Here is a 20,463-nt window from a genome sequence, read left to right as displayed (position 1 = left end):
GGGGGTCTAAGGGTATCCTATATTTGCCAAGACCTATTAAATCAGGTGACTGGGGACTCTGGCATCTAGCCCACATCTGGCCAGAATACCACCCTAGAATCTAACAAGTGGAGGAGTTGAGGACTTCTTGGCCTGGATTTTGGCAGCTGCCTTGTCAGGCCAGTCCCAGTGCAGCTTCTGCCAGGGACAAGCCTCAACGTCCACAACCCTGGCCACTCGGGACCGGCCTGCCATTCGGTTCTTGGCGACCCACCAGCCCCACAGTCGAATTTTCCCGTAGGACCTGGATCATACAGTGCGCCCAGCCGATCACCGTGTGCCAAGACATGTCGTTGAAATCGCGCCGCTCCCTGCCCCGCCGCCCTCCAGTTCACGCAGGCGCAACCACACAGAGCAGGCCATTTCTAGTTGTCCTTTCCTAAAACGGACAAGATGTAATTCCTCGTCTCATCAGAGCCTCAGCAGCCCAGTTCGAGCTTCCTTCCCCCTCGGTTCTTGCCAGTCTCTCGCTCCTTTGCACATGTTCCCGTGTCGTTGATGAGCCGTGCTAGCTGACCTGCAAGACGAGCTAGCAAACAACATTGGATGGATCCAGATGCGTCACGGTCATGCGGCAACCGGTCCGGTACATGCATGCTAACGGTGAAATGACAGACAGGACAATGGAATGGCGACACCTTCTTGCTTCTGCCGCCGTTGACATGTCCACACACCACACGGACAACAACCACAACGGCTGGAAATGGAATGAACAGGGACCCTGCATTCTGACTGGCTCGACCAACCGCGGTCCTCGAAATGGATATCCCCAGGGGAATGAAAACCGATGGCCTTGGATGCCATGCCTCCATGCTGCATCTCGGTCACGATCCCACTGTGCTCTCGGGCCCCACACATCGCCAGTCCCTCATGTCCATCGGAGGAGACTCCTACTGGGGGCCTTCTTCTAATTCGGTCTAGCTATTCGAGGTACTCTCTCTGTATGGCGTAGTATGGCTCGGAAAGGGGCATCGACTACCGGCGAGAATCAGCCATGTCATCCATGCCACGGTTCGCTCCTTGTCCAGATGCTCATCATGTTCTCGTGCCAACTGCTGCCAGGGTCTTTCCTCGCAGGAACCGGGCAGACACATACCTCTACAGACACAGATACATCATCGCAGTATGTACCCCATCGTCTGGATGTTGCATATCCTTCCCCGGGACTAGGTAGTCCTCGGTCGTCACATTTCCTTCTCGTGCTCCTCCTCCTCCTTCTCCTCCTCCATCTCCTCTACTAGTCCCCCAGGCCTACCAGGGTCCTTGCTCAGCTCCTTTCCCATCACAATCTTCCACAAGCTTTCAAAGGAGTTCTAGCTTCACCACGGCTGCTTGAAGGCATATTTGAGTCGACTATACCCTCCTCCTCGTCAGACGATTGCGGGTCTTGTCTTGTGCCTCATCACTATCGGTATCCTCTATACACTTACACCCATTCGGTCTTCATCCCAAGAGGTTACAAGTCCCCATACCCATACGTCAAGGCGCATCTTAGCACAGCCGGGTTGACCAGACGACCCCGAATCGAGTTGACATACAACAAATCCACTTGAGCTTCGTCGAGCCTCGTCCGATATCACAGACCTTACGCCATCTACCTGGGTTGGGTTAACATTCCAACTTCCCTCGACTTGACATATACGCCAAGAAAGACCCCTATATCTCTAGGGACCCTATCCTTACCTGTCGCCCAGCATGGCACAGTCAAAGGTTATCATCTACGTGTTGCGTAGGGAGCTTCGCTTGTCAGACAACCCCATCTTCCACCACCTCGCCAACCCAGAGTCCAACCACGGTTTTTCACACCTCCTTCCTGTGTACGTCTTTCCTGCACAGCAGATTGACCTCTCCGGCTTCGTTCCAGAAGAAAGTGAAAACCCACATCCTGCTCCCAAAAGCGCTGTTGGGGGGTATGCAAGATGCGGACCATACCGTGCCAAGTTCCTGGCCGAGTCGGTTTGGGATCTCAAGACCTCCCTTCAAACAAATGGCAGTGACCTCCTCGTCCGCGTCGGAGCATACAAAGATGTTGTAAAGTCGTTGGTCGAAGGGCTCAAGGCGAAAGATTGCCAAATTGGAGCTGTATGGATGACAAGCCACGAAGGCTCGGAGGAGAAGAGTGACGAGAAGGCTGTGGCATCTTTTTGTGCAAACAGTGGCATAGACTTCAAGCTATGGGATGACGAGAAATACTTTATCTACGAGCAAGTTCTCCCCTTCCCCTAATGTGTGCCTTGACGTCAAAAACTGACCAATGTTTGGGATACAGTCGAGATACAGGAATCACAGACCTCAACGATCTCCCCGATGTCTTCACCACATACCGAAAACACATAGAGCCCTTGCGCGAGAAGGCAAGGAAGACACTGCCAGTGCCTGAAAAGGGGGCCTTGCCTGCATATCCCGACACAGACATGATTCCAAGTCAGCAACCACCGTTCAAGATCCCAGATACTTGCGAGGAATTGGTGGATGCCGTCGTCAGACCGGTCAAGAACTTCCTGAAGAATCTTCCAGACTTTCCGGAAAAGGCAGAATCATCCCACCCATTCAGAGGCGGAGAGACATTGGCTCATAAGCGAATCGACCATCTCGTCATGAGTGGAGGCATGAAAAGTTACAAGGACACCAGGAATGGCCTCCTTGGACCAGAGTTCAGTACCAAGCTGTCTGCGTACCTCGCACAGGGATGCGTCACCGCTCGCCAGATCCACCACGCATTGGTCGCCTACGAGGATGGAACAGATGCCAAGTACCAAGGAGCCGATGGTTTTGGCGAAGGGGATAACCACGGTACGGAGACCGTCAGAATAGAACTCTTATGGCGCGATTACATGAGGTTGTGTCACCAGAAGTATGGTGACAAGCTCTTCCGCATGGAGGGCTTCAATGGCAAGCATACCGATTACGAGGGCGAGGATAAGAAGCATGGCTGGAAAACTGCCAATACGAGCATAGCGTTGCCTGGACAGGAGCCTACCCCTGAGAAGGTTTCGGAGATCCTTGCAAGGTTTAACGCCGGAACAACAGGCATGGGACTCATTGATGCGTCGCAACGGGAGCTTCTACACACCGGTTACACATCCAACCGGGCGCGGCAAAACGTTGCTAGCTTTCTTGCCAAGCACCTGGAGATTGATTGGAGATATGGCGCAGAGTGGTACGAGATGTTGCTCGTGGACTACGATGTGTCCTCCAACTGGGCCAACTGGCAATATGTGGCCGGTGTGGGCAACGACCCTCGCGGTGCGGCTCGGATTTTCAACCCTGTCAAGCAGGCATTTGACTACGATAAGGATGGTGCCTACGTTCGGGCGTGGGTTCCCGAGGTCGCAAACTTTGAGAACCTCGAGAATGTTTTCCAGGCTTGGACAGCCTCCAAAGAGGACCTGAAGACGGCAGGCCTGGAGGATAACATCATGGTTACGGATCCGGTTAAGCCTATAAAGTTTAACCTTGACCACAAGCCATCCAAGGTCAAGAAACGGCCCTTCTTCAGAAAAAGAGGCCCCAAGAACCGAGATGCGCAGGGTAGCGCTGAAGGCCCGGGTAGTAGCGATGGCCATTCTCGCTCTGGCGGCAGTCCCGACGGCTCCGGTGGCAGCAACGGACCATCCGAATCTAATTGCGCCGCCCCAGGGACTGACCAGGCGCAACAGACTTCTCAGGGTAGCAGCAGGTCACAGTCATCAAGCAACCATGGTGGGCGCTCGCACTCACACCACCACAACCACCACAACCACCATTACTCCCACCGCGGCAACGATTACTTCCGAGGCGGCGGTGGGCGTGGAGGTCGCGGCGGTGGAGGAGGCGGATATTCTTCGTCTCAAGGGTATTACAACATCGGTGGTGGTGGAGGAGGTTACCGTGGTGGTGGACGGGGCAGAGGCGGAGGAGGAGGATTCCGTGGCCGGTATGCTCCAAATGGGGGACCAGGTGGACATCATCACCATTCCGAGCAACAAGTAGCCTCACAAGTCCAGACTGACGCTTAGGATCCGTCAGCTGCTACTATGTTTGGTATGTTGCCGAATGTGATGACCACGTACCATTTGGACGGCTACTATTCTTATTTCCCTTCGCCGTTTCCATGCCAGCCTGCGTACGCTAACCACCATATGTAGCTGGGTTGAATATTGAGGGCTGGGGTTCTGCGTGGGGTTGGGTCACGGTGGTTGGTGGTGGAGGCGGAGGAGTTTGGAGAGGAGGAAATTGGAGAGGAGGAGGTGGTGGAAGACATGAATTTCCCTGAAGAATCTCCTTGTTAAATTTGTAAGGGACAATGTGGACTTTCACCCCAACGGCAGAAGACGGAGAATAGGTCATCTATGGAAATGCCAAAGCGGAGCATGTTCTTTCCGCTACTGATAGAGCGTGGTGTTTACTCTTGTATTTATAGATCTTTGATGTTTGTCTTGAAATCCTGCAGATCGATATACGATGTAAGCATATAAACAAAGAATTGAAACAACAAACCCACACAAAGTCAGTCGGCCCCAATGGTGACATAAATGGACGGTATGATGATGATGGGAATCTGGTCCCAGTTGATCGATGGGATGGTTGTTGAAGGCATTGCATAAATAGAAGATGACTTGCTGAGCGGTTGTCAAAAATATTTTCATATCTAGAGGTAGGTACCTAATCCCGTCGCTCGTCATCAAATCAGTCAATGAAGCGAGCAAGAAGTTTCGTTCTGCAGGAGGGCTTGAAAAAGGAAAGAACGATCTTCAGCTGTGTCGTGGTCAGGAAGATTCTGGACCTGTTAACTCAATGTACCTCTGTTAGTGAATACAGGCTCACGCACGAAGCAGCATCCCCATTATGAGAGCCGTACTAACAGAGTGAACCATGTGAGGCTCTCACGCTCTTTCCTCAACTTCCATTGTTTCCCGCTTTATCCAGACGGAGACTTTGGTCCGGGCTTATCACTCCCATCTTTGTCAAACCTTCAATCTGGTGAAGAGAAGGAACGACTAATCACATAAGGTGGTGCAAGATAATTTTTCTGTAAAAGTTTTGATAGGGGCGTTAAGTTCACTTGGGTTCAGCATGGAGGGCAGTACCTTCCCTCTACTACATGCGGGTACAGATATCGTACCTACCTGTTTGGTTCACGCCGTATGGGACGATCCTTCTGCCAGATCAAGTTGTTGTTGGAATTGCCGAAGCCGCTTTCTCATGGCTAGCTGAACAATCGTATGTTACCTTTCCTTGCTCGAGGTATTATTCGCTCTTTCTGGATCAGGCTGGCGATGTAGTGACTTGCATTCAACTGACTTCGGGCGGCAGCTGTGGCTGATCGTGCATGATGCAGGCACCATCCATCATTGCTTCCCCTCGCTGCCAGAGGTACCTTCCCGAGCTTTCCTCACGCAAATCTACACCAAGCTAGGTATCTTCAGCTGTTTTTTGAACTTGCTTCCCTTATCGAAGTTCCATTATCTATGGTGGTACTGAAAGTCTAGATCACCATGCCCTCCCTTTTTCTTGGATTGCTCAAATGCACTTTGAGTTTGCCATCTTTCGATTCTCCCCGCCTTTGGCATTTTTTCCTCGATGAGATTGGTAGCCTCGCGGGTTACCTTGCGTGGCTTGGGTCTAGATAAGCCTCGTGCAGAAGGAAGATGGGTCTAACTGGCCTGGCCGACAACGATGTGGCTCAATTTGGGCTTGGGAAAGGCAGCTTTGCAGCGAGGCTTGCGCAAAATAAGCAGCCATGAACTTCTGGAGCAGTGGATTGGGTCCTCATGGGGGTGTGTGTGCGGCTTTTGGTGAGTACACCCACGAGTGAGTGAGCCTCAACCCTCAAGCGGAAAGCATCTCGTAACTTCTTGTTATACGGCTGGAATATCCCCGCAACATCTCCTCGCTTAGGGCAAGGTGTCATTGGAGAAATGTTCCCTAGGGCGTAAGTTCGTGACACATCCTCAAAGCATTCGAATGGGTTGTCATGCTAATCGGTTCCCAACTCAGTTGTTGATTCTATTGATCCGATAAGGCTTAGCTTTTCAGAATCACAGAGGCGCAAGCGCCATAGAGCAATCCTCGTTCATTAGTCAATCATTTCCGGGAACAACAAATACGTTGAGCAAAATTCGTCCGAAGGCAAGCAGTTTACTTGGGTAATCCAACTTCGTGTAAAACCTGTCCTAACACGACCCATCACTCTCCGAGACTACTGATTTCTTGCCAGTTCTTCACCAACTTGTCCTTCATCCAACTTGGTCGCATCCTCTTACAGAAAATTTCTTTTCCATTGTCCAATATTGGCCTCAGCTACGAAGATGTCCTCTCCGCTAGATCGAGAGCTGACAGATTTGTGGGAACGGATTCACGTAAGTTAGCTCTCATGCTCCATCCATTCCCTCAAGACCCTACCTGGACTTATTCATTGTTGCCAACCCCCACTTGATTTCGTTTACTGCCTTTTGTTAGGGTACGACTTTCCAATTGCTAACTCCCTGATTTAATCAACCAGCAAGCTCAGAGGAGACTTTGGGTATGTGTTCCCCTCATAAACCCTTGAAGAAAAGCGATTTTACTCATTTCCATTACTCACCAGAGATTTAGGATGGTATTCATTTTTGGGAACCTAGCCCTGACGAGCGGTATTTGATAGACATCAGGCGTAAGGTACGTTTTTCCGCGCCAACCTTTGCGAAGCTGCTCCAAGTTCTTTTACTAAATTGATGTAATCATAGATAGTACGTGTTCTTATCCTGGCCCCTCTGTTAGCGGATAATTCAGGATAGCCAAACCGATAAACAGTTCGTGACCACAACTCTAAGCTGACCTATGCTGCAGACGGTTAGTCTTCAAAATATGTATAAAAGCTAGTCACTTCGATGCATGCTGACAGAGTTTGCACCTTCAGACTGAAGTCAAGAACCACAACTCATGTGCGGAGTGGGCACCTGGATGGGCTTATGACAGTGATACACCTTTGCCCATTTTCGCATATCGACATGCGCTTGAGGAGACAGAACCCGGGGGTATCCTTCAACTCATCCCCCGGGATGGAAGGATTGATCTCTCCTTCAATGGGAAGTGGTCCTCGCAAAGAGACGTCTGGCACAACTCAATACCCAACCTTAACCGACTCGCCGGCACCGATACAAAATCTTTGTTGGACGACATGAAACAGGCCCTACAAGATCTCGGAGAGTTTGGTGTACTTGATATTGCAGACTTTGATCCTGGTTCGCTTGACCGTGTGGATTATCGGCTCTCAAAGAAGCATCTCTACGTTAGCACCGTGCTGGGCGGAGAGTGGAATTTCAATCCACAAGCCATCGAAGCTCGCATCGCTTTGGAGAGCGGAACAAGGATGCTGCCAAAATGTCCGGCAACGGAGAGAACTGCTGGCTGGAACCGAGTCATGTAAGTAAACAATGCTCTACGAGTAATATGCCGCTCATCACTGGCCACAATTAGACTAAACTTATCCAGACAGATACGAGGCCTTGCCCTGGCTTTGAGAAGATCACGGGATCCCTACTTCCTACTTGCATTTCGTCGTCAAGAATGTGACGGATGTCCAGTTGCCGATGCCATCGATATGCATCTCGCATGTGAGCGGAGGGGTGGCACGAGCGCAACAAATCCGTACTCAGATCGTTCAACCGCATTTCACATCACCTTCTACGAAATGATACCAGCTATTGAAATAACGCATGATATGAACGCAGGCGAAGCCGAGAATACAAGAGCTGATGAGAGAGAGAAGAAAAACATTGAAGCCACGGAGTCGCTGGTCAAGACGTGCGAGAATAATAACATCAGGGTTGGGTATCTTTACGAGAAACCTCGAACAGAGCCAGAGAATAGCGGGGTACAAATTCCAAGGCCCCGAGCCTTCAGACATAGCGCCTTCACTGTAGGTGCTCAACCCCTTATGTTTCTGTCTTCTCTTCCTTCATCGTCTCTTCTCGTGTCTTTCCATTATGCTTTCTCCTCGCTTACAACTCAACGTCCTATAGGTATTCACTGTCGCAACGATTCCAGAAGTCCTGGTATGATCATTTCCCACCTGTCACCAAGTGGACGAGACAAGCAACTGACTTGGTGAATAGCCTTATCCATCAAACCCGAATGAAAAGGAACGTTGGACAACAATATCGTTCGCTCCCACATCGTTCTTCAACGACGGGGACCAGTGGTTTGCCCCAGATCATCGACAAGGATGGCCATCAGATGTGGTACATGGTTACAGCGGAACGGCTGTTGAGCTTTACATAATAATCAAGGCCCTCAGAACGGTTGAGACTCGATGGCAAAAGTTGGAACGATATATCAGTGGCCTAGTTGTTCAGGATTTTATGAACCCAAAGGACTACTGCAGTCTTTTGTTTGACGACGAAACCTTCAGCCGGTCAAGGCTGTATTTCTGGATTATTGGATTCATCATTGAGGTCCATCCTTGCATCGAAGACAACATCACCCAGTGGAATCTTTACCAAAGAGCTCGAATTCAGCCCCTGCTGGATGACCTGAACTCCAAAGATCAAGCCGAAGTTACGAAAGTCGAAAGAAGTATTGCCAAAAGCATCACAAAGTACGACAAGGAAGGCAACGAGATTAAGCAAGATCTCGAAAATCTCAAGAAAAGATTCGATGAAATATCGGAGAGCGTACGGGCATTGCGGGACGGGGTAAGGCTCATAAGCTTTTCCAAAAGTCTATGGCTGCTAACACGGTCCTCGATGTAGCTATTCAATGCTAGTGCCCTTATGGAAAGCAGATCCGCTACAAGGCTGGGTCAGAACGTTCAGCTCCTCACCTACGTGAGCATATTCTATTTGCCCCTTGGATTCTGCGCTGTAAGTCCTCTTACTCACGTTATTGACTGTGCTTATACCAATGGAATTCATAGGCTCTCTGGGCGGTCCCAAACATTGACCAATTCAACACTCGGAAAGCATTCATAATCGCAACATGTCTTGTCTCTCTTGTCACACTCACAGTTGTCTTCAATATGGGCAACATATCGGATGCTCTTGGCCTCACCTACTTTCATTGGAGGAAGAAGACGTTGCAAGCTATGGAAAACGATCCCAACACAAAATGGCAAGGTCGCCGGGGGAGGTTTGATGAGTTTCCGCCTAACATCGAGCGTAGAGTCGCCTCAGAGTGGTGGATAGCTCACTATCAAGCGTATCAGCTAGGCCGAAAAGTGAAGGATGGTTTGAAGACATTCAAAGGTCGTTTCACGGGAAGAGAAGCTAATTCAGATAGTATTCCAGCAAGCGGGACAGGCAATGTGTAAGCTTGACGGGCAAAGGCTTTTTGTTGTTAGTTGTGAAGGAGCGGGTCTACGAAGAGACAGGAGAACTTTGTTGGAGCCTCTTTACCGACAGATCTGATTTACCATGGAATATATCTTGTCAGGGAGTTCCGTTTGAGTTGGCAGTGCGGCACAAGTATCAATCATGTCCTTTCTCTATCGATATTCTCGGTACCTCTATTCATTCGTAACGGCTATGGGGGATTGATGTATTACATTTCACATTCAAAACCATCTTCGCTTGCCAAACCGACAGCTCTTTTACACCGCCGACTCTGCAAAGCCCAACACGTCATCCAGCGCCATTACCTCATACGGCCCCAAGTTCCATGCCAGTCCAGCACTCGGGTCCGCTGGCGTCCTTACAGCCGTAGCAACCATGTAATCCGGTCCCATTGATCGCAAGCACATATTCACATCCTCCACCTTCTTCCCCCTAAACCTTATCTCAAACTTCCTGAGCACCTGCGCATCCTCTCCCTCCTCTTCATTCTCCTTCGTCTCAACAGCCGGCACATCCCAAGCCGGCGTCGGCCTACTCGGCTTAAAATACCTAAACTCCAACTCCCCCAACCACTCAGCCAGCAACGCCTCACCCGTTAACTTCACATACGCCTCTCTCAATGCCCAAAGCGCATAAAAAGCCCTCAGCTTCCCATCCGCCACCTGCTCCGGCGTCGGCGGCCCCCCTTCATTATCCCTAGGCACCAACCCCGGCACAGCGCTCAACACCTGATACTTCAAATAACTCGTCTCCCCAACCGCAAAAACATCAGCATGCATATCCACAAAGCTGCCCCACCCTTCCTTGCGGATGAGCTCCTGATCACGATCTCTGCGCTCTGAAGTACAGACCACATCCACGCCAACTTGAACCGCCTCCGCCCGCCCCGGACTGGGATAGTCCGCCACAGCCACGAGCGCGACGATCCCCGCCTGGTGCGACACATTGAAGGATACCGGTTGTGCGCCAGTCAAAGGGTTGCGCCAAATGGGCTTCGTGGTGCGCTCGTCGCGCGTGAACCCGGGCGTGGTGGATGACCAGGACACGCTTGCCAGGCGCGCGATGGCGTACTGCTTGAGTAGGGCGGAGGCTAGAGCCATTTTGGCGTCGCGGACGTGGAAGTATTTGAGCACGGAGGCGCGCTCGGTGGGGGTGAGGAGGGAGAGGGGGCGGGATGCCTGGGATCGGGGGGTTAGTGCAGTTTCGAAAATGGTTCGAACGGGGGAAGGGCGGCATGCGCGGGGAAAATCATGTTCGGTTCAGGGGTTTGTTTACATGGACTTCGAGATCGCGGGTCTTAGCGGCTGAGGGGAACCAGGACCGCGTGTCGAGGATCCACTGGACTAGGACGGGTTTGTTTGGTGGTTCCGACATCTTTTATCGCTTATTTTTGGTGGTTTGTGTTTTTGGTTGTAAGTGGTGATTGTGAGTTGTTCTTGAGACGGTTTACTTGGGGCTGGATGGTTCGATTTCGAGTTATGTTATGGATATGTTTCAGACATCAGCTCATTCGGCGGTCTGTGATGAATTGAAGCACGGACATGGGATGATGATTCGGGAGGAACGGAACAAGGCAATGAGAGTTGAATCAGTGAAGGTGAGTGGAAAGTAGCCGAGCTGACAAGAGAAGTAAGTGGAAGCTGACTCGGCCCCCCGCAGCGATGGTCCCGGTCGCACCATCATGCAAGTCCGGGAGTGGTGGCGGAGATCCGGGTCGGGTATCCACACCTGCCCGGACACGCAACTATTTAAATCTCCACCGCAACTTCACCACTTTCTCTCTTTCCTCTTTTTCTTTTCTTTCCTCATACCCCCGACTGCTTTCCCTTCGGGGGTATCGTCGTCCGCCTTCCACCAAAGCACATCGACCAAAAAGTCATCATCATGTCTCCCGCCAAATGACTTTTCCATCATCAACCTCAAAACTCGATGCGCTCAGGACGACCACATCATGTTTCCTCAGTTCCGCCAACCGGCACATTTCCGCAATGCGCCAGCTGGCGTCGAGCACCGAGTCGAAACACCCCAACCCGCGTTCCGCCCAGGGGTTGCGAACAGAGAACCAGTAAGCGGCGAATCCGTTTCACAAACCCGAAAGCGTTTTGAGCGCCCCGTCGCTCCGCCTAGGGTTTGCGGTTGTCAGTAAGCGACAACACATACCCAAAGCGTTGAAAGCGACAATCGTTCCGCTAGGGTCGGTGTTCCCCGATTTATTTTTTTCCTGATCTCATTGCTTCCGGCCTCTGAGGAAGCCGGGGGCCGGAGTTCTGATTTTGGGTCGGGATGTAACCACCCGGGCGTCGAGCGATCATTTACCCTGCTCCGTTGGATTTTGTTTCACCTTTTTTTTTTTTTTTTCGTGTGCCATGCGATCATGGGAAAACCGGTTTCGGTCTCAAGAAAGCTGGGACTGGAAGACTATTCGAGACGATTTCCTGCGTCGAGCGGGAAGGGAGGCTTCGCGTCGAACTAGCCCGGAAGACTCCTGCTGGAAGGTCTTGAGCTCTTATGAAAAGAGTTCGGCTGAGGAGGCAGTTGGTAGTTTTCTGCTTTGTGCTAGTTCCGCGGAGTCGGCCAGTTTCCTCCTTCAACCACTCTCTGTCTCCCTGCTGGAAGGGCTACGGTCTTTGCCACTCTCCCCAAGAGACCAGCAAAGATTTCCATGCCTCTTTTATCGGCAACTGTCTGAGGAGGCGTTGATTCTCCGCCGGAAGTGCGCCTGTGGCAACACAGGAAGGGCCTGAGGCGATGCGAGTCCGCTGGAAGGATGGGTTGCCAACCCCCCAAAAGAGCTAGCGGCGACCTGAAGCGAGGATGTTGACGGATTGAGTACCCTTCTTTGAGAAGATTGAAGAGAGTTTGAGACGACTACATCAGCCCCTCGTAACGCCGAGAGTGGGGCAGCCCGGGTGAAGCAGCTTGGGAAAGGGGCTTTTGTCTGATGAGGAGAATGGCTTTCTGGAAATTGCTGTGGAGGGTTCCCTTGCTGGAAGTCTTTCTTGTTGTCAAGTTCCTCGAAGGAACAGAAAGAAAATACGAGCCTGAACCTTTACGATGGTGCGTCGGATTAAGGACGGATGGACATCTGTCTGAACAAATACAGGCTACACCAAGAAGGACATTTCGGTATCTGATAGATCCACTTCAGCCAAAATACATTACTTTCCTTTGTTCACCTTATTGATGCTTTGATGTTATGCGTGATAGCCATGTGATGAAGATGTCACTTTGGGTTGGGTGTTGTTGATTAGGCTGAGGAGAGAAACAGTAAATAGTAAGTGAGATACATTATGGTGATGAACGTAAGTGACATGTAACAGACAGCGGGAATGTCACGAGCAAAACCTAGTTCATGGAAATACGCAACTGGCTAGGTACTATGTCGTCAACTCTCTAGTCCCACCCAACTCCCTCCTCGCATTGCACACAACAAGACAAACCCATTTCCCACCCCCCAAAAGTCCAAAACTAAAAAGAAAAATCCAAAGCCCTTATTTCGAATATCCTCAATAATCCCCCCATCGAACCAAAAAAGCAAAAAAGCTAAGTCGCCCAGGTAGGTTTGTAGAACGAACGACAATACCCCAGCTGCAGACCTACGAAAACCGCCACGCTAAGTTATTCATCAACGGTAACCACTGCGCCATGAGACCACAGGGCTCCCCGTTGTGGTAGAGGGGCTAGGGAACGGACCTTATATACCCGCTGGTGCCTGGGCCAGTCTGGGAAGGTGCGCGGAGGCGGGTGCCATGTCGTCCGATGTCTGTTATGCCGTGGGGAAGGGCGTGCCGGCCGGGCGGCAGCGGCGGCAGGAACGATGGCAGCAGGCACCTGGGGCTGGCACCGTACGCAGCCGGTATGTATTGGGCTTGCGAATGATGCCTTGGGGGCTATGGTCAGAATTGGGGTGGAATGATATTACCTGCCAGGTAGAGGCACGCAGTACAGCAGCGCTGTGTTTATATTTCCAAATAGTCTATACTCTATCCACAAGATCATGGAAAACCGAATCCTTTCTACATCGCTCTCCTTTCTAATATCTCAATCCACACAGACCGCCGCACGCCTAGACTAGAGTTTAGAATCCGTCTTCCCAGGATTCTTCTCCAACCTCACCAACCCTTCCTGCACGCAAGTAGCCAACAACATGCCATCCTTATTATAGATCCTCTGCGTCACCACACCCCTCCCATCACCCGCCCACGGACTCTCCATCTCGCTCAGCATCCACTCGTCCGCCCTGACCTTGGCCGGCTCATGGAAGTAGATGGAATGATCCAGACTGACCATCATCCCGATCTCCGGCCGGCCCACCATATCCTTAGGGTGTCCCAAACCCTCCCACTCGTGCAGCGCGCGCACCCGCTCCTGCAAGTCCTCGGGCAGCTTCCCAAAGTCCTCCGGGTGGAAGGGGAACCGCCACAGCTTGTGGATGCGCCCGATGGTGCCGATGAAGTACGAGTCGCTGACGTACGCCAGCGCGGTCAGGTGCGCCTGCTGCCCTCCCTCAGCGCTGATCTTTCCTTTAGCTCGGTACCACTGCCGCGCCTTCTTGTCCTGCGGGCGCGGGCTGTCGGCGTTGGTGACCTCGATCCGCGCGCTCTGGAAGGGGTTGGGGCTGGAGCGGACGAGTTCGGGTTCGCCGTCGTAGTCATCCGGAGGCGGTTGGCACGGCTTGCCCGTCTTCTCGTCGATGGGCATGGATGAGGCGTGCGAGACTTGGCTGCCCCGCGGCCCGCTGGACCCTTCCCGCACGAAGGAGATGGTGGTGGTGAAGATGCAGCGGCCCTTTTGGCGCGCTTGAACGGTCCGCGTGGCGAAGGAGCGGCCGTCCCGGACGAGCTCGACGTGGAAGAGGATGGGAAGTTCGGCGGAGCCGGCGAGGAGGAAGTAGCAGTGCATGGAGTGGACGAGGAAGTCAGATGGGACGGTCTTTTGGCCGGCCGCGAGACACATGGCGATCACGGCGCCGCCGTAGATACCGCGCGCGCCAGGGGGATGCCATGGTTGGCGGGCATTGGTGAAGATATTCTGCGTATGGTGTCAGTTTATGGTGATTGCGATGATGGAAATGTGTCATGCAGGGCTGATGTATGTCTGGGAGACATATGCATTGGAGGGATGTGATAAGATGGGCAAGGCGAGATGCCATATGAGTCCAGACTTACAGGTCCGATCACGGCCAGTTCTGTGACCTCCGAAGTGTTCTCGATGGGCGCCTTGCTTGGGTCCTCAGGCGGCGGCCTGATGAGGGTAGGGCGAGGCGCCTCCTTTGATTCCTCTTCCGACTTTCCCATTGCGTTCGGATTTACAGGTGAAGAGTCAAGTGTATGTCACACAGTGAAAGTGATGTAAGACGGCGGCGGTAAACACTTGAGGATACCAATGAGACTAGGCTTGTTTATAATCAAGTGGAAGTAGGTCGAGCAAAAGTATGATTAATCAAATAATATGACCACCGTCGGCATACCTAGGTTAAGAAGTACAGTATGGAGATTTGTTTGGAGGATGTTTTGTATCATTGACCAAGGGGAGGTCAGCCATAGTGGGATTCCCATAATTGCCGAGGTACCGCATTGTTGTCTGGGTTGGGCGGATTGATTTCCGCGAGAAGGCCGCGGCCAATGGAAGTGGTGGAACGGGAGCCAGGGTCTTGGACATGCAACTATCAAGACCACCCCGTCTTGGTACTCTGAACTTAGCATATTATCAGATCTTGCTGTAGTTCCGGGGCTATGCACAACACGCGGAGCACCCCTTTTTGACCCCCTTGCCAGTTCATCAGAACCCCCGCCGTTATCACCTGTCAGTCAATCAAGTTAGGACAACCCCACGATAACCCACTCATGCTTTGGGAATTTAGACTTTGGGGACTTTTTTCTACAACCATTCGTTTAAACGGCGGTTATGTTGGAACAAACGGAATGCACGTGCAACAACGCTGTCCCTTTTCCCGGTCTGCCGTGTGACAACAGATTGAAAGAGTGTGTGGCACTCGAATGGTTCCCTCCATCACACGAATCCTGCCGCTTGTTGTCGCCGTCCATGGCGCCCATCCACCGAATGGCAAGCGAATAACGTCATTTCCAGGTTCTTTGGGAGCTAGCCCAAGAGATCCAAGAAACCCAAGCTCCTTGCTCAACGCTTTGACCCGCAATACGGAGTCTCATAATTAGTGGCATAGTGAAACACGTTGTCGATACCAAGCAGCGTAGCTGTCCTTCTGTCCCTTTTTCTGACGACAAATCCCACCATCTCTGGTGGTCTGGACTTTTTGTTGCATTGTTGTGTTGCTGTTGCAACTTGCAACTTTTGCCTGTCTATCCTTATCCTCGAGTCCCGTCTATAGTGTATAGTGCGGGGGTAACAGTTACCAGCGACTCTTCACACTCTCTTCACATTTCTTGATTCTGTACCTCTTCATCTTCACCTAATTCCCCAGTCTGAACGAAACACCAACGCAATGTCTGACACCGGCGAAAGGTGAGTACATCACGTAACCCCCCTCGAATGTTTGCTGTGGTTCGGGCTTTGAACCGACCTGACTGCATCATTCAACGTCCAACAGTTCACCCCACCTGCCCGCATCTTGCTTGCCCTGTTTACTTCAGCTCCCAAGCTCCCGTCGCTTCCCCTTCCCCGCCTCAGTTTGACAACTGCAGCAGCAACTGCGACGGCCCCGAGTTCATGATCCAGCTTAATTAACATCGACTAATATTTATCCTCCTTCAGCCTCCACAAACGCTCCAAATCCGCCCGCCTCTCGCTCCTTAGTAGGCGCAAGCCGCCAGTCGACGACGACATGACCTCCGACGATGGCCAGGGAGCGTCCGGCTCCCCTAATACACCCCAGAACATCCAAATCCCTAGCCAACAGCCGTCCAGAGGCCACTCCTCCAGATTGTCCACCGCTGGCAGCGCCTTAGGCCGAACGCCCTCGAACCACCAAGCCACCCCTTCCGTCGGCGGATTAAGGTCGCCATCCATGCTATTCGACAAAGGGGCCGGGGCGTCTCTTGAGTCCTCCGTACGCAAGTTTCGTATCGTTGAAGCTCTTCGTAACGGCGACACAGCTTCCATTTCCAGAGCCATCCGCGACACTGCCGAGAACAACCCTCGCATGAGCATTTCGTCCGCCATTACCGGCCCTCTCGAAGATACCACGATCCTCCACTTGGCCATCCAGTGTGCCGAACAGACTGTTGTCGAGTACGTCTTGTCAGATGGCGCTGGCTCCCTCGACATCAATGCCCGCGACAAAGACGGAAATACCCCTTTGCACATTGCTGCCCAACAGGGACGTACCCAGATTGTTCGTCAGCTTCTCGAACACAAGGATATCAACGATGCGATCGCAAACCACCAAGGGCGCTTGCCCATCGATCTCGCTCGCAATCCCGATATTTTCCAGCAACTCCAGCTCGCCAGATCGCTGTTCGCTGAGGACAAGGTTCGACAGGTGCAGAACCTTATTCTCCTTGGCGACTTTAAGACTCTCGAGGAGGTGTTGGAAGAGCCGCGTTTCAAGACTGTCCTCGATATCAACAGCACCGAATTCGCCGCCGAGTCGGCCACGGTTGAGAGCGGCGGCACGCTGCTCCACGAAGCCGCTCGTCGCCAAAACACCAAGTTGATCCAGGTCCTACTGCTGCACGGGGCAGACCCCTTCCGCAGAGATCGTAACGGCAAGCTCCCGCAGGATGTCACAAAGGACGAGATTACAAAGGCTATGCTCAAGAAGTCCCCCGCTGCTGTGGCTGCCCAGAGGGGCATTCAGGAGAAGGCCGTCTTGGGATCAGCCACACATGGGGCAGCTGCTGCGGCGTCCGGCGATCCCTTGGCGGGAAGAGAGGCTCGCGAGATGAAGGGGTATCTGAAGAAGTGGACTAACTATAGAAAGGGATACCAGCTTCGTTGGTTCGTTTTGGAGGATGGTGTCTTGAGCTACTACAAGCACCAGGATGACGCGGGTTCTGCCTGCCGTGGTGCTATCAACATGCGCATCGCCAAGCTTCATATGACTCCTGACGAGAAGACAAAGTTCGAGATTATAGGGAAAAACTCGGTCAAGTACACTCTGAAGGCCAATCACGAAGTCGAGGCAAAGCGCTGGTTCTGGGCTCTCAACAATTCCATCCAATGGACCAAGGACCAGGCTAAGGAGGAAGAGAGACAGCGTGCCCGCAATGCTGAACTCCTGAGGCAGGCAAAGGCGGAACATGCCCATAGCGTATCTTACGCTGGTAGCGACAATGCTAGTTTCGTCGAGCACCGCCGTCAGAGTGTGCAGCTTTCTCGGATGCATTCCACGGCCAAGGCTTCCAAAGCCTCCTATGGTGCCAGTGGCAACGGAAGCAACGAAGAGGATGACTTTGTGGATGCCGGAACCGAAGCAGACAAGGGTGAGCATCACCACCACGCAGATGACGAAGACGATGACTACGGGGAGGGTTCCAGCGGACAGGATGTTCCATCGGCACACAAAGATGCTTTCAACATCACTGCACAGTCTGCAAAACTGCAGCTCGACACAATGGCACAGGTCACCGCGGCGCTGTTGGCTGAAACCAACAAGAACCCTGACCTTAGATTGTCGGATCCCCAGGCGTCTCAAGCCCTGGCTGCTTATGATGCTGCAATCCGCTCCCTTACGGGACTTGTTGGCGACCTCCTGCGCATTTCCAAGGATCGCGACGCCTACTGGCAGTACAGGCTTGACCGTGAGAGTGAGATGCGCCAGATGTGGGAGGAAAGCATGGCCCAAGTTGCCAGGGAGCAAGAAGCCCTGGAGGCTCGGGTTGGCGAGGCCGAGGCAAAGAGGAAGATTACCAAGCGTATCCTCAAGGAAGCACTTGGATCTGGCATCATTGACGAGAGCCAGGTGAAAACGGCTGCACCAACTGCTGCCGCTGCCGCTGAGGCCACCGATGATGCCGACGCCGAACAGGCTGATGCCAGACCGAAGTCGCCGGTCCAAAGCATTCGCCGCCAAAAGACCATCATGGATCAGGTTGCAGAGCTGTCTGACTCCGACTCGGATGATGAAGAGTTCTTCGATGCGCTCGACGCTGGTACCGTTGAGGTTTCCCAGCTGCCCCCTTCGGAACCCGTGGCCTCACAGAGCGAGACTCAACTTGTGATTTCGGATGGTACAGACATCAGCGACTCGTTCAAGGGATACGAGAATGGCATTAGGACAAAGTTGAAGATGGATGCGGACAATAGGCCCACTATCTCGCTCTGGGTAAGTTTCAATTGTTATGCTTGATATCAATCATTTTACTAACGCAAATCTAGGGTATCCTCAAATCCATGATTGGCAAGGATATGACCAAGATGACTCTTCCTGTATCCTTCAACGAGCCTACATCGCTCCTTTATCGCTGTGCCGAGGACATGGAGTATGCCGACCTCTTGGATCTAGCCGCTGATCGCGCTGATTCGATTGAGCGTCTGATCTATGTTTCCGCCTTCGCTGCCAGTGAATACGCATCAACCATTGGTCGCGTTGCTAAGCCGTTCAACCCCCTCCTTGGTGAGACCTTTGAGTATGTGAGACCGGACAAAAACTACCGCTTCTTCATTGAGCAGGTTAGTCATCACCCGCCCATTGGTGCAGCCTGGGCCGAGTCCCCCAAGTGGACTTACTACGGAGAGTCGGCTGTCAAGTCCAAGTTCTATGGCAAGTCCTTCGATGTCAACCCTCTTGGTACCTGGTTCCTCAAGCTCAGGCCGACTTCCGGCGGAAAGGAGGACTTTTACACCTGGAAGAAGGTCACTTCATCCGTCATTGGCATTATCACCGGTAACCCCGTAGTTGACAATTACGGTGTAATGGAGATCAAGAACTGGACCACTGGCGAGGTTTCCTACGTCGAATTCAAGCCCAGAGGTTGGACGAAGTCGAGTGCCTACCTGATTGGTGGCAAGATCCTCGACGCCAACGGCCAGGTCCGCGTCAGCTTGGGCGGTCGCTGGAACTCCAAGTTCTACGCCCGCTTGACACCTGGTTACGAGGCCACCATTGAAGAGAAGTCCGGCAACGAGACGGTTCACCAGGGTAGCATCAACGACCCGACCAAGGCCTTCCTCATCTGGCAGGCTAACCCGCGCCCGACTGGTATTCCGTTCAACCTGACTCCCTTCGTCGTCACCTTCAACCACCTTGACGACAACCTCAAGCCCTGGCTCGCCCCTACGGATTCACGCTTCCGCCCTGACCAGCGTGCTATGGAAGAGGGCGAGTACGACTTTGCGGCGACGGAGAAGAACAGACTCGAGGAGGCGCAGCGTACCCGCCGCAAGGCTCGCGAGAGCCAGGGCGAGGAGTTCAAGCCCGCATGGTTCACCAAGGCGCGGTGCGAGATTACCGGCGAGGAGTACTGGAATTTCAACGGCGAGTACTGGAACAGGCGCGCGAAGGCTGGTCCCAACGGCGATCCCAGTGCTTGGCAGGGTCTGGAGCCCATTTTCCAGGATGCTTAGTATGTTGTTAATGAGTTGGATGGGATGCTTGATCAGGTGTCTTTGAGTCCTGTGAAGAAGAAAAAGAAGGGACGTTGGGCGAGGTGGCGGTCTCGGTCTCTTAGTCGTGTGTTAGAGTAGAGACGGTGGTTTGATATAGTATACGTAAACGGAGGTTTGAGCGTGTGGTATTCTTGGAATGTTAACAGGAGGATGAGTTTGGGTGTTCCCTATAACTGGTGTCGTTACAGAGACGACTAATTCGCGTCTCACACTAAAAAGTTGTTGAAAACGAGGCTTGAGGTGGTAGACCGGGCACTTGGTGGTCTCAATTGCTCAAGAACATCATTATTTCATGACAGTAGCTCGTACAAAATATCTCCTTGCATTGCTCTCATGTTCGTTTTCCGTATTGTACCAGAATTTCTGAATTGACTCTTGAAGTTAAGTGCTATTTGTTTCTACCTCGAGTATATCTAGAAGGACTACAAATAACACAACCCATCAATCTTTTTCCATCACGGCTTCGCGAGTTTCACCCAGTGCTCACAACACTAGACAGTACATCACACTGTGCGGTGATTTCGCACTTAACCGCAACAGCAGACAGTGCCCGAAACAATTCGAACTGTACCAGTAAGGTTTCCAGGACGTGTGCACTGACCAT

At 52.3% G+C, this 20,463-nt stretch overlaps 6 protein-coding genes across 6 annotated transcripts; 4 read left to right on the top strand and 2 right to left on the bottom strand.

Annotated features, from left to right (window-relative positions):
- Positions 1 to 1,483: 1,483 nt before the first annotated feature.
- B0H65DRAFT_563881 (DNA photolyase, FAD-binding/Cryptochrome) lies at positions 1,484 to 4,037 on the top strand (the record flags this gene model as incomplete). The annotated part of the gene is made up of 2 exons (XM_062830241.1): positions 1,484 to 2,243; positions 2,309 to 4,037. Exons 1-2 carry the CDS (start codon positions 1,735 to 1,737, stop codon positions 4,035 to 4,037), a joined length of 2,238 nt encoding a protein of 745 aa, XP_062686665.1. The 5' UTR covers positions 1,484 to 1,734.
- Positions 4,038 to 8,363: 4,326 nt separating this feature from the next.
- Positions 8,364 to 9,310, top strand: B0H65DRAFT_416578 (uncharacterized protein; the record flags this gene model as incomplete). The annotated part of the gene is made up of 3 exons (XM_062824045.1): positions 8,364 to 8,696; positions 8,754 to 8,864; positions 8,918 to 9,310. The coding sequence occupies 3 exons, from the start codon at positions 8,364 to 8,366 to the stop codon at positions 9,308 to 9,310; spliced, it is 837 nt and encodes a 278-aa protein (XP_062686664.1).
- Positions 9,311 to 9,449: 139 nt separating this feature from the next.
- B0H65DRAFT_42225 (uncharacterized protein) lies at positions 9,450 to 10,960 on the bottom strand. The gene is made up of 2 exons (XM_062824391.1): positions 10,608 to 10,960; positions 9,450 to 10,510 (listed from the first exon to the last, which is right to left on the bottom strand). Exons 1-2 carry the CDS (start codon positions 10,704 to 10,706, stop codon positions 9,590 to 9,592), a joined length of 1,020 nt encoding a protein of 339 aa, XP_062686663.1. The 5' UTR covers positions 10,707 to 10,960; the 3' UTR covers positions 9,450 to 9,589.
- On the top strand, positions 10,693 to 11,588 carry B0H65DRAFT_42206 (uncharacterized protein). Its single transcript, XM_062824379.1, has 2 exons — positions 10,693 to 10,929; positions 10,992 to 11,588. The coding sequence occupies exon 2, from the start codon at positions 11,014 to 11,016 to the stop codon at positions 11,476 to 11,478; it is 465 nt and encodes a 154-aa protein (XP_062686662.1). The 5' UTR covers positions 10,693 to 10,929; positions 10,992 to 11,013; the 3' UTR covers positions 11,479 to 11,588.
- A 1,454-nt stretch (positions 11,589 to 13,042) lies between these two features.
- B0H65DRAFT_451436 (thioesterase-like superfamily-domain-containing protein) lies at positions 13,043 to 15,020 on the bottom strand. Its single transcript, XM_062826053.1, has 2 exons — positions 14,501 to 15,020; positions 13,043 to 14,363 (listed from the first exon to the last, which is right to left on the bottom strand). Exons 1-2 carry the CDS (start codon positions 14,627 to 14,629, stop codon positions 13,404 to 13,406), a joined length of 1,089 nt encoding a protein of 362 aa, XP_062686661.1. The 5' UTR covers positions 14,630 to 15,020; the 3' UTR covers positions 13,043 to 13,403.
- Positions 15,021 to 15,652: 632 nt separating this feature from the next.
- On the top strand, positions 15,653 to 20,292 carry B0H65DRAFT_42172 (Oxysterol-binding protein-domain-containing protein). Its single transcript, XM_062824361.1, has 3 exons — positions 15,653 to 15,815; positions 16,065 to 18,576; positions 18,630 to 20,292. Exons 1-3 carry the CDS (start codon positions 15,796 to 15,798, stop codon positions 19,815 to 19,817), a joined length of 3,720 nt encoding a protein of 1,239 aa, XP_062686660.1. The 5' UTR covers positions 15,653 to 15,795; the 3' UTR covers positions 19,818 to 20,292.
- Positions 20,293 to 20,463: the final 171 nt, after the last annotated feature.

The sequence above is a fragment of the Neurospora tetraspora genome (genome assembly GCF_033439725.1).
Source record: "Neurospora tetraspora strain CBS 560.94 chromosome Unknown B0H65scaffold_1, whole genome shotgun sequence".
NCBI lineage: Eukaryota > Fungi > Ascomycota > Sordariomycetes > Sordariales > Sordariaceae > Neurospora > Neurospora tetraspora.
This window is presented reverse-complemented; position numbering and strand designations above follow the sequence as displayed.